Source organism: Gossypium raimondii, chromosome 8, assembly GCF_025698545.1.
Source record: "Gossypium raimondii isolate GPD5lz chromosome 8, ASM2569854v1, whole genome shotgun sequence".
Classification (NCBI taxonomy): domain Eukaryota; kingdom Viridiplantae; phylum Streptophyta; class Magnoliopsida; order Malvales; family Malvaceae; genus Gossypium; species Gossypium raimondii.
The window spans coordinates 9070599-9083521 of NC_068572.1; the positions used below are offsets into that span (position 1 = coordinate 9070599).

At 32.2% G+C, this 12923-nt stretch overlaps 2 protein-coding genes across 2 annotated transcripts; one reads left to right on the plus strand and one right to left on the minus strand.

The window, feature by feature from the left end:
- Positions 1–5479: 5479 nt before the first annotated feature.
- On the plus strand, positions 5480–7907 carry LOC105790693 (protein LIFEGUARD 2). The gene is made up of 4 exons (XM_012618420.2): positions 5480–6027; positions 6119–6232; positions 7321–7478; positions 7565–7907. Exons 1-4 carry the CDS (start codon positions 5778–5780, stop codon positions 7769–7771), a joined length of 729 nt encoding a protein of 242 aa, XP_012473874.1. The 5' UTR covers positions 5480–5777; the 3' UTR covers positions 7772–7907.
- Positions 7908–8073: 166 nt separating this feature from the next.
- LOC105790692 (VAN3-binding protein) lies at positions 8074–11223 on the minus strand. The gene is made up of 6 exons (XM_012618418.2): positions 10620–11223; positions 10434–10538; positions 9041–9476; positions 8735–8953; positions 8538–8645; positions 8074–8444 (listed from the first exon to the last, which is right to left on the minus strand). The coding sequence occupies exons 1-6, from the start codon at positions 11016–11018 to the stop codon at positions 8182–8184; spliced, it is 1530 nt and encodes a 509-aa protein (XP_012473872.1). The 5' UTR covers positions 11019–11223; the 3' UTR covers positions 8074–8181.
- Positions 11224–12923: the final 1700 nt, after the last annotated feature.

Consider the following 12923-nt stretch of genomic DNA (forward strand, 5'->3'; position numbering starts at 1 on the left):
AATCATAGACCACTAAAAGTGGGAACATAGTAATAAATAAGAGAATAATAAGAGTTTTCAAGATAACTCTTCAAAGGGTAAAGATAACTTATGTTATCAATGTGATATGAAAGATTATTGGCCACATATGTGGCATATGCCTAAATATTATGTTTTTGTTAATATTCTTTGAGGAAGGATATGAGAATGTAGTAATAAATTCTATCATTATAGATAGAAAGTATTTATCTTATTTGGTACTAAAACAAACAAATATTATTCAAATATATGATAGTATAAAATTAGTGAAAGCTCTAGAAAAGCTAATATATTAATATATTGTGATGGTTAATCCATTGATTTTAAATGATATTTATAATGGATCTTATATTGAGATTGTGAATGAGGAAAATATTATATTTCATATGAATCACTATTGCTATAAATATTTATTTTGAAAGGATGAAAAGAGAGGATTGGGTTATTAATTTATATTTACTTTATAATCTTTGTGATCTTCTTTTGTCATCATCCCCATTAAGGGGTTGGAAGCAAAATATTTGACTGTGAAAGATCTATTTATGAGCAATAAAATATGATAATTCTATTTAAAGCTCTTTGTGGTTGGATGCACCTGAAGTTGCAAATTTTTTTTTTTAGATATTTGAATATTTTGGCATATTCCCTGAAGCGAATATTACATATAATTGTTTGGAAAATTTATTTATTTTGTTGACTTAGTGACATTATAATATTCAGATTGATTTAGACATTTCCAGCAGTAAATGTCACAATAGCACTTATATGTGGATACAAAGTAAAAGGAATGATAGTAAAATTATTAATCTGTTACAATTTAGTACAATTGAAACACATGTTAAAGTAAACCAAAAGTTTACTGATACAAATGCATTTACTACTTGGCGTGACTAGTTAGACTATCCTGGATCATATATGTTGCAAAAATTAATTAAGAATTCATATGGACATTCATTAAAGAACCAGAAGATTCTTTAATTTAAAACAATTCTCATATGTTGCTTGTTCTCAATGAAAATTGATTATTAGAAACTCACTAGCTAAAGTTGAGATTTAATGTCTTGCATTTCTTGAACGAATATGGGCCCATTCATCCACCATGTGGATGGTTTTGATATTATATGATTTTGGTAGATGCATCTACAAAATAATACCATATGTGTTCTTAATTTGCAACCTATCATTTGCAAGATTGCTTATTTAAATAATTAATTTCAGGTCATGCAATTAAGATAATTCGTCTTGCTAATACTGATAAGTTTATATCTCAATCTTTTATTGATTGAGTTTGAAAAACTTTTGTAAAAGTTTGCGCATAATGGTTTAGAGAAATTATTGATTAAAACACCTCTGATTAATGTCTAAACCATTACTTATGAGAACTAAATTTTCTATTTCAACATGAGATTATGTTGATTTACGTATTGTACGCATCAAGCCAATAAGTTATAAATACTCCTCATTACAATTGGTTTTTGATCAAGACCTAAATATTTCTTTGAATTTTTGTATGTGCGTATATGTTTCAATTGCTCCACCACAATGCACAAAGATGAGTGAATCCTCAAAAAAAGTTGGGAATATATATTAATTACAAGTTTCTTTATATTATTAGATGTTTTGAATGTATTCGAGATTCAATTATGACATGATTTGTGATTACAATTTTGATTCGATAGTTTTCTCGACATTTGGGAAAGATAAATAATAACTTGTAATAAGTTAGGGGGAGAGTAATTTGAACCAGAAGTTCAATAAGGATAACTTATTACAAGTTAACTGTTAGATGTATTTACAAACTTAATGAGAATAACCAAGTGTTATATACCATCTAATATTTTAATTTGAATCAAAAGTCCCAATAGGACAATCAGTTAGAATAAATAATAGATTGATTTGTTCCAAAGATAAAAATTCTTCTAGATGGTCATATAGTGCAGGCGGGTGCTCCAAAAGAAACCCAAGACATAACTAATAAGTTAAACTTCATAAGAGATTGAGGTAACTGAAACTAAATTTTAAAATAATGAGAATAAGAGATCTCGATAAGTTATGTCAATTTGAGAAAATGTGGAACCGAATAATAAAAGTGGTCGACAATGATTTTGCATGCAATATTATTATTGAAATAAAGAGATAAAAGGAGAATCTTGAATAAATTTATTGAGAAATATAGATATAGAATAAATTTATCAAAATAGAAAGATGCAACCCAAGTACAATTAATTTCGTGGAGTTTTTGGACCAGTAATCCAAATATCTAAAGGTATAAAGCCAGTGAGGGTGCAATTGAAGTAGTTTTGCAAAAGCGAAATAAAAATATGAAGTTTTTTGCTAAGTCCTGACATTGATTATGAAAAGATATAATATTCTTTTATGGTGGATGCAATAACCTTTAGATATATTATTAAATTGACAATTCATAAAAGATTTAACTTGCGTCTATGGTTATTGTTACAACCTTTTATGAATCACTATATAGTAAAGTTTATATTAAAATCCTTGAAGGATTTAGGATGCTAAAAGCATATTGAAATTCTTGAGAAATTTTTCATTTATATGAATTGAAATAATTTGAACATATGTGGTAAATTTGACTTAGTGAATGGTAGTTGAATGAGGATTATAAAATGATCCAAAATACATATTTTTGTTTTTATAAAAGAATCACGATTAAATTTTGTTATGATTATTGTTGAATCTCCTGAAGAGATCAAAATATATTTCCCCAAATTTCCCTCACTCGTGACTTTTAAAAGAATGGCAATATAAATGTTTAGCAAATTTATTCAAATAGTCATTTGAAAAACTAGTATTCAAGATTGAATACATAGAATATGAGAAAATATGTGATGTTTTCATGAGGGGGAGTAAATATGTGTTGCACTCTTTTTCCCTTAATCGAGGTTTTGTCTCATTGGGTTTTCCTGGTAAGGTTTTTAATAAGGCAACATATTATGCGTATTATAGATTGTGTACTTTTTTTCCTTTATTAGTTTTTTATCCCATAAGGTTTTTCCTAATAAGGTTTTAACAAGGCACATTATCTACCAATAGACATCCAAGGGTGAGTGTTATGAATATTTTATTAAGCAGATGTCCATCATGATCAAGATAAATTTTAATGTACTTTAAATTCTAATAGTTATTAGAATTAGATCTCTACTTTTTATACTTCTTATGTCTATAAATAGAAACCCGATGAAGCATTGTAATCATCCAATTGATCAATAAAATACATTCTCTATTACTATTATATTTTCTCAGTTCTTTATTATCTATATCTCCCTTTATTTTATAATAATAATTTAATTATGATCTCCTTAAAAGAATTCTAATTTTAAGAAAATCCTAAACTAATATCTCTGCCGACTTTTCTAATACCTTGTATCTAAATAAATAATATAAATATTCGACATAAAAATATTTTTTATTAAAATTAAAATATCTACCGTCAATAACAAATAAAAATAAAAATAAATAACCATCGCACTTCATAATTAAAAATATTAAATTCCATAATGTCCATCCATTCCGTATATTCAGTGAGCGGTAAACAAAACCTCACTTGGAGTCTTTGCATCGTGCAAGCATTTAACTCTATGCTTACACTTTAAGAAAACTGGGTTATGAAATAAATGCTCCCACAATTCCATGCTTTCCATCTCAGTTTCAAACTAGGCTCCGGTGGACTCAACTATGAGTTAATTAAAAAAAATTTATAATTTTGGTCATTACATTATTTAAAAAAATTTATTTAAGTTGCTGAATTATAAATTTGATCATGGATCGAGTTCAAGTTGAAGCAAAATTTTAAGTTCGAGCTCGACTCAACCTGAAAAATGGACATAAAACTTTTTCTCCCTCCCATTTTAGATGAGTTGATAAATAATAATTCGTTTTAAAGTTATTTGAGTGTATTAAGTCAAAATCGACCTTTGTTTGTCTCCTAATTTTAATTTAATCTATATAATAACCAAAAGTTGTAACAAAGAAAAATAAAAATTCAGAAGAAAACTGTTGAAAGGAAAGGAACCATCTCCTAAAGTATATGCTTTGATTAAATTGCTTTCATATATATACTTCTTTCCGAGGCAACATCCACAATAAGTTAGATTGGTTATATTATAAAATATATTTTAATTGACATGAATTCTATTATGGGACAACATTCCATCACAATCATAGAACCCAATAAAAGTAATTAATTAACAAACCAAAATTCGAAAAAGAGGTTAAAAGCTTGGAAGTAAAACATTAGCATTAATTGTCAAGTGTTGAAGCAACAACTTTCTCTAATAGACTTTTCTAAAATCAATTTATCGGTGCTATTAATGTGTTAGGTGACATTAAGAAACTTTTTTTTTTCATTTTTTTTGGCTCTTTTAGTCAAATCTATTTTATTTTTAAAAAGAAATCATTGCTGTCAATGTGTCAGGCAACATCCAAAGTTAATTGTAATAAACACTTCATTTTCGTAATTAATCTGTTTCCTATCCATTTTTTTATTTAATTATTTTTTTAATATTATTTTTGTAAAAAAAATCTAATCACATATTTCTCCAACATATCTCGTTAGGTCTGAGAGCATGTAACAAATGGGGTAATTTTTGAGCAAGCATGATCAGATATATCATTCCATATATCTCATTCCCAATCAGTTGTGAAAAAAATTGTTCATCCTTACGTTTTTTGTTTTAGAGCGTTAGCTCGACATGCTCTTACAAACCTCCATTCACCAAACATTACAATTAAAGAGTTTGATTACTCAATCCTCCATTTATGCTCAAATCAGGTAAAAAAAAAAAAAGCTCAAAACTCTTATCATCAAACACTCTCAATACTTTTTTGAGAATAAGAAAAAGAAATCAATATTTGCAAAACTCTATCCTTAAAAAAAGTTAAAATATAGGTTATAAGTCTTTGTATTCTTCATAAATTTAAATTTTAATCCATATACTTTTATATTTAAGAATTTAGTCCTTTTATCATATTTTAAAATTCAAGTCCAAACGGTAATATTGCTAAAATTATTTTGTTAAATTCAGGTTCACTATAATATCATTTTTGTAGTTATATTGCTATTAAGTGAGTAATTTTTATTTCAAAATATCATACCAACAAATTTAACAATAAAAATTTATTAGTACTAACAATTGGATCGAATTTTAAAATCATAAAAGTAGAGAGACTAAATTACTAAAATAAAAGTCAAAAGAATAAATTCTAAATTTAACAATAAAAATTTAATAGTGCTAACAATTAAATCTGAATTTTGAAATCTAAAAAGTAAAGAGATTAAATTCTTAAAAATAAAAAGCAAGAGACTGAATTCTAAATTTACAAAGAATACATATTCTAACTTAAAATATATATTTTTACAAGAACCACAAAGTAAATGGAGGAAAAGACGCAATTTTTTTTTTATGGAAACAAAAGAAGTTATAGAAAATTCTCGAGATTAATTAATCTAATTGATGGAGTGAAAAGTTTGGTATAACAATTTCTTAGATTCAAGAATCAAGTTCCCACAAGATTTCCGTAACTACAAAATCGCCGTTTTTATATTAGATCCTATAAATTTCATCCTTTTTCGCAACCGATAAAAAAAAAACCCCAATCCAACGACAAAATAAATATAAAAAAAAAAAACCAAAGTGAAATCCAGCACGAATGTTAGAAGCAATTCACCCCCCATTGTTTTTCACCTATCGATTTTTGAATTAATACTTTGAATTTGTATTCAACTTTTTAGGATAATGTGTAGTCCGGCGGAGAGGAAAGGTGATGCAGAGGCCGGACCACAGCCTTTGTATCCGATGATGCTGGAACCGCCGGAGTTGAGGTGGGCTTTCATTCGGAAAGTTTATTCCATCGTGGCCCTTCAATTGTTGGCTACAGCGGGGGTGGCGGCGACGGTTGTTTTTGTCCATCCGATAGCTCGTTTCTTCGTCAGCACCGGGGCTGGCTTGGCTCTTTACATGGTCCTAATCGTCACGCCTTTCATCAGTGCGTGTTTCTTTTCTTGCTTTTATATTCTTCTGTTGTTTTTGTTGTTGGTAATTTGTGAGTAAAATAGAAATGTGTTTGGCGTTGGTAGCTCTTTGTCCGTTGTATTACTTTCACCAGAAGCATCCATGGAATTATCTTCTGCTTGGAACTTTCACTATTTCTCTCGCGTTTGCTATCGGATTGACCTGCGCTTTTACTCAAGGTATCATTTCTGTGTATACTATACCTTTTATGTTTTTTATTATTCAACTTAAAACTTTAAATGTTAAGATTTTTAATTTTGCCTTTTAATCAAGATTTCATCTTAATTTATATAATTTTATATATTCTTTTTCATATTACTAATTTTATAAATCACTTCAATTCAATTAGAAAATTATTTAAAAAATAATAAATTTTATTCTAATAATATTCATGTCTTTTGATTTGACCGTTGATTTTATATACATGTATAGGAATTCAACCCAGAATTAATCAAGGTTTATTCCTAAGTACTTTAACATTACTTATAATTCAACTGATGAGTAATTCTTTTTATAAATGTAATTTTAATATTAAATTACTTTTACTCACATCATGATTAGACGTGCTCATGGGCTGGGTTAGGTCGGGTCTAAACATGATATTAATATATTTTATATTTGTCCAAACTAGGCTCAACCCGAAATTTGAACTTAAAATTTTATCCACACATGCCCATATTTGTAAAAGATTAACTTAAGCCCATTTTAGACCCGTCCATATTATTTTTTAAAAATATTTATATTATATTATTTTATACATTTTTTATTTATTGAAATTTTTTATACAATCAAATTAACATTATTCTAATGTTTACACTAGAGTAGTGTTATATATTTAGTATATATTTTTTAAAGTGTTCTAAATTACATAATATAAAGTATTAAAAATATGTTAGGTCGGGCTCGAGCCTTGAATGTTTAAACCCGAGCCTAATCCTTACTTTAAACGGACTTAATTTTTTTACCTAAATCCTCTTAACTTTCGGACGGATAACCCAGTATATGAGCAAATATATATAATTGGATTAGCATTTGAATATTTTATTTAATATGATAAGTCGAAAAAAAGGGTCAGCATTTTAATCCAACACTGTTTTCTTTATCAAACTACTTATAAATTGTCAAACCCATTATTAATTTAGAACATTATGCTGCTTGAACCCGTAATCACTACAAAATTATGCTAAATTGAAATTGTAGAGACTAAATCATAAACGGAAGCATCAAACTTAAAATTAACCAGTTATAATATTGATATTTTATTTAGGGAAGGTAATATTGGAGGCAGCCATACTAACAGCAACAGTGGTAGTGGGTCTGACTCTGTACACCTTCTGGGCTGCAAAGAGAGGCCACGATTTCAGCTTCCTTGGCCCCTTTTTGTTTGGGGCTCTCCTTGTTTGTATTGTTTTTGCTTTGATCCAGGTATGGTTATTTCCAATTTCCCATTTTCCTTTTTCTTTTTGATCCATTACTGAAACATTTTTGTTTGGTTTTGGGTTTGGGAGCAGATATTCTTCCCACTGGGTAGAATAGCAGTGATGATGTATGGTGGGTTTGCAGCCATCATATTCTGCGGATATATAGTATACGACACCGACAACTTGATCAAACGCCACTCTTACGATGAATACATTTGGGCTGCTGTCTCTCTCTATCTCGACATTATTAATCTCTTCCTCTCCCTCCTTACTCTTTTGAGAGCTGCTGATGGTTAATCCCACTTGCTGGGTTTTTTTCTTCTTTTACTGTTAATTAAAATTTGTTGGTGGCTGAATTAGGTCAAGGCTGAAAACGCAGTCAAAATCTGTGTTTTCTTTCACACTGGTATCATATCATATGGTAGTTGAATTGGATTGTAAAGATTTTGTTTTGCTTGCATAATATATTTCTCTCCATCTAAAACTAATCCCAGGACACCAGTCCAATTTATATGTGTATATTGAAGGATTGTTTTGATGAAGGGATATGTAACGAATTCCTTTTAAAGGCTTTAGACGGTCCAAAATGTCACGGAAAATTAAATGAGTCAGAGAAATTTGATTGCACCAATCAATCTACTACTACTAGTTTATATAGTAAGCACCTAGAAGCTAGAAGCTAGAAGCTAACAAATGAGCCAGCGAAATTAGTTCAAACTCTTTCCGCCACTGCCGCCGCCATGATTCCAAGTAGTTGAGCATTGTCTCTTTCGATTAGTTTCAGCAGCAATAGACAGCAGCCTCGACACACCTCGAGTCCACATATCGTGTTCCCTTTGACTCCTGCACTCGAACTCAACAAGTCCTCTCGTTTCGGTCTTCAATCCAAAGTAACGACGCTGCTCTCCACCCTCCAACATATGCCTCCCTGGCCATGCTGCCATGTCCTTACACACCTCCAATACCACATCTGCAAATCCCCACAAACAACACTTTTACTTACCCTAACCCCAATCCACAGTTTTTATCTTTCAATATTTACCATTATTACATTAAAACTTACTCTTTTTCTTTTTGGTGAATGTCCCTGCTACATGCTTGCTTGTCATCTTCAATATCACCTGTCCTGTCCTATTCATATAAACAGACACAACTTTCCAGTGAAGGTCACCTGCATATGGATACACACACAGACAGACATGATTACTTGTAATCTATATTGTAGAAAACGCATAACCCATATTGTAAAAATGAACTAACCTTTGCGAGTTCTTTTGAGAAGTTCAGTACCCTTGGCAAGAAGCTCATGGTTACAGGCAGCACCAGGGGGAAGCTCGCCGCTATAGTTGCGGTTTAAATGCCCATTATTTACTTTACCGTACAATCCATTGCTTATTCCTTTCTCTGATGGTAGTACGGCTGCGATGTTCAGTACTTCCTTCAGTGCTCTTGCCTTTAATGTCGCTGCCCCACGTAATGCTGCCAATAAACAAAATAATTTTTTTTTTTAATTTTCTAATACTAATGTTAAGCTTAATAAGCTGCAATAATCTTTAGATTGTTTACCAGTAGCGGCAGCGGCGGTGAGAGTGAGAATATCATCGTGGGAACGAACATTAACGGCGGAGCTGACAACCGAAGCAAGGTGATCGCGTTCAGCTCCCATAGCTTCGGCGGCCTCCACGCATTGCGCCGCTACTAATGTTGCTGCTGATGCGACGGCCATGTCGGTCTTTGCCGACTGTTCGTTTTTTCCCGGCGTGGTGGAAGAAGAAGTTGCGGTGGCAGCTGCAATGGCCGCTATGGCGGAGGCAACTGCAGCGACTGAGATAGCAGCGTGGAGCTGTGCATTGTGAGCTCGGGTTTCTTCTTTCCTTTTCTCTTTCCTATCCTTTAACCATCTCCCAACTGTCTTTGCCCCGCTTGGGGTATTAACTCCATTACCAGCGCCGGCTCGACCTCCATTGAATAAAGGTTGAATGGAGTTGTGGGTACGGAGATACTGTAATTACAAACCCAAAATTAAAACTTCTATCAGTATCTTAGTAAAAATAAAGAAGGGATATTTACCATCGAATCAAACTAATGAGTAATGGCTTAAAACCATGAATTTGAGTGGAGAGTTTACTATTAATCGAAAACCTAAGATAATTAACTCACATGGAAGCATCTTAAACATCGGCTTTTTATAGCGTACAGCACTAAGCGCAATTTTGGGCTTTAAAAACCATTTGGGACTAAAGCTTAGCTCATCCATGCCAATCACATTGTTTAATTCCATACAAATAATCTGATTTTAGTGCCTGAAAACAGGCAGCTTTAGCTGTTATAAGACAAAAATGTAAAACCTTAGCAGATTCTTAAGGAAACTAATAAAAGCCATTTTATTTTGACCAAAACAATAAAGGGTTTTTCTTGGAAGAAGACAAAAGTTCCCGCTGCTTAAATTTTAATTTTAATCCTTCTATTACTACTTAATAATTCTTACTATTATCCATAATTCAACCCCTTAAATTGAAGAAAAGTATGCTCTGAAACGCACTCATATCAATGTTTTCCTTAATTTAATTTTTATTTTTTTAATAATCTAATTAATTAATCCAAATAATTAACCTCCATTAAACTACTAACATGATTCTTTCTTAAAAAAATAACTCTTCCTAAGATTATAAACACCAAAACCAAAATTTGGCCGCCTCTATTCAGATTATACTAAAGTAACCCAAAGATTAGTAGGCAGTAAAGAGGGGACAAGTGATGCAGTGGGTTGGAGCAGAAAGCTGAAATATTGTCTTCCTGCCTGTTTTCTCCAATCTATTATTAATGTTCAACCTTTGCTTTATCTGTCTTTCTTTGATGTATTATTTATAAATGAAAGAGTGCGTTACAGTATCAGTTACTAAAATAATATTTATTAAAAAAATGAGAGGGAAGAAGAATGAGGGAAATTGTACAAGACCTTAACGATGTCGTCGAATTCCTCAGAAGGAGAAACCGGAGGGCTATCACTAATCAAAGGTCCACTGCTGTGAGACAGCCTCCCTGACGTTAATGGCGACACTTCCTACATACATATATACAATACACACCCATTAGTAAAACATGAAACTAAAACTTATGTATGTATGTATGTATTCCATATTACCGATTGTGACATGATGCGTTCAAGGACGAGTTGTGAAGTGGCGGAGGAAGAGAAGGAGAAGTGCAGGTTGGCTGCAGCAGCCTTATCAAGCTCCTCCGTTTCGCCATTGGTATCTTCTGGTATGGAGGCGGTGGTGCAAGAAGAGCTGCTGCTGGACTTGGGAGCTGTACTTGAACTCGAACTACTTGCTGAATGATGATAATGGTGATAATGATGATGAGAAAGAGAAGGTGGAGGTGGGTGAGCAAGGGCTTTGGACACTTCAAGAGCTGAAGCACTCCATGACCTGGAGAGGAACTCCATTGGACCTCTAGGGCTCTCCGGCAGCTGATTTCCAGTGAGGGGAAACTGGGTAATGCGGTCCGGCCGACGACGAGTCCTTGGACTTGCCTCTTCCATGAAAGTGGAACTATGGATGTGAGCTTTGAGTGTGTTGTGTGTGTGTGGAATTTAGTCATAAACTAGAGAAGTCACTAATTACAAGAAGCATAATGGTTTAAGTAAGTTAATGAATAAAAAAATTGATTTGTAAAAAGACAAAAACTGTGATTACCCAAATCAATGATCATCATCCTACTGGCCTTCCCCCACTAAGGTTAAATAATGGAAAAGAGGGTAGTCAAATGGTCAAAGCTAAGGAAATTTGGTTCAGCTACGGTCGAGTGCAGGTGGGAATGTAGTGAAATCATCAACTTCAATAAAAGTGATTACTTAATTAAGTAGAGACGGCTGCGGCTAAAACGAAAAAGAAACCCTACTTGAAAAGAAAAGAATGGGGAGGCATTGATGCATGTGACTGAAAAGCAAGGAATCAGACCGAAGAGCGGGGCAAAGGCAAAGCCTACAAACATTTACCAACAGTCATACTGACAAGGTGGGTTTTGAGTTAGGAATGTTGAAGGCCGACAAGGATTGAGATGTCCACAATGCTAAGATGCGCGTGCTTGCTTACGTCATTTTCATCTCCTACCTATAAATTAATTCAAAAAATAAAATAAATTGTAATGGTAATAAAATTAACATTTAAAATTTACTTTTGTCAATTACAATTTATTTTTTTTTAAATTAATTTATAATGAAAAGAAGGCAATCAATTGCCTTAGATCAACTTATTCTTACACGATAAGTACTTAGTTTATCTTCTAGTAATAGTCTCCTAATATAAAAAATCAAAAATTCAATAATGATAAGCTCAACATCATCGCAAGGACAATATCTAATTAACCAATTAGCCACTATGTTTCCTTCTCTTGGAACATGTTGAAATTTTACTGTTTGGGTATGCCTTTTTGCTTCATTAATCTTTCGAATAAGAGTCATCGAAGGAGTATTCACAGAGTTCTTCTTTATCATCTCAATGGCAACCCTATAATCACTTTCAATAAGCACCTTACTGTAATTTCTGATACAAGCTATCTCTAGCCCATAAAGAATAGCCCATAGTTCAAAATTAACAACAGAGTCCCTACCAATAAACCTTTTAAATCCTTCCATCCAATTTCCTTAAGAATCTTGTATAACTCAACCAACTGCTGACCTATTTCTATTTCTGTTAGAGGCACCATCCATATTTATTTTAATCCAGCCATATTTGGGAGGTCTTCATTTGGTCTGCACACATCGACTTACTCTTAATGTATCACTATTTATTATTGCCTCACTGATACTAATGGCGAAACACTCCGATCTTCTAACAATCTCTTTGAGACTACTGCCAACTTGCTGAAAAATAAACATATTCCTATTTTTCCAAAGCAACCAACAGAAAATAGCAAAGACTATACCGGGATCAGCACGCGTATCCTTTAAAATGAAGTCGCCTTTCAAATTTGGATGTCACCCTAATAGACAAATCTAAGCTAAAATAGTAATAAACAGTTTGTAGAGATCACCTTTAACCAGACATTAGCAACGACGAGGATAAAAATGCTTATCCCATTAATACAGAAAAATTCAACTGAAATGGTATCCCAATCAGATTATTTACCAAAATGAGTCATTTGCAATAGTGACTATAGGTGGTGCCTGACAAGGTGGCAACACCACCCAAATTTTCCCATAATCATCAGGCTATTATTAAGCCATAATTAGGTTAAAAAATCATATTTTATTGGTGGATGGTACCTATACAGTGGCACCATTTTTACCTGTTAAATACGAGTTTGAATCGAGTTGGAAGGGTGAATGAGACATGTTAGGCAGCACCCAAGTGGGGGAGCATTGTTAGGTGGCACCGGACCCTATTTAAACATTGTCTTCTTGAACTATTTAGTAGTTAACTGGTAAGAAGAAAGGAGAAAAAAA

What these genes read in the sequence shown, in the direction of transcription:
- LOC105790693 (XM_012618420.2), top strand. Translation starts at nt 5,778, where the DNA reads ATGTGTAGTCCGGCGGAGAGGAAAGGTGATGCAGAGGCCGGACCACAG. An exon ending in GACCTGCGCTTTTACTCAAG is followed by an intron (nt 6,233 to 7,320) that starts GTATCATTTCTG and finishes TATTTTATTTAG; the next exon opens with GGAAGGTAATATTGGAGGCA. An exon ending in TTGTTTTTGCTTTGATCCAG is followed by an intron (nt 7,479 to 7,564) that starts GTATGGTTATTT and finishes GTTTGGGAGCAG; the next exon opens with ATATTCTTCCCACTGGGTAG.
- LOC105790692 (XM_012618418.2), bottom strand. Translation starts at nt 11,018, where the DNA reads ATGGAAGAGGCAAGTCCAAGGACTCGTCGTCGGCCGGACCGCATTACC. An exon ending in CACCGCCGCTGCCGCTACTG is followed by an intron (nt 8,954 to 9,040) that starts GTAAACAATCTA and finishes GTTTATTGGCAG; the next exon opens with CATTACGTGGGGCAGCGACA. An exon ending in ATTCACCAAAAAGAAAAAGA is followed by an intron (nt 8,445 to 8,537) that starts GTAAGTTTTAAT and finishes GGGGATTTGCAG; the next exon opens with ATGTGGTATTGGAGGTGTGT.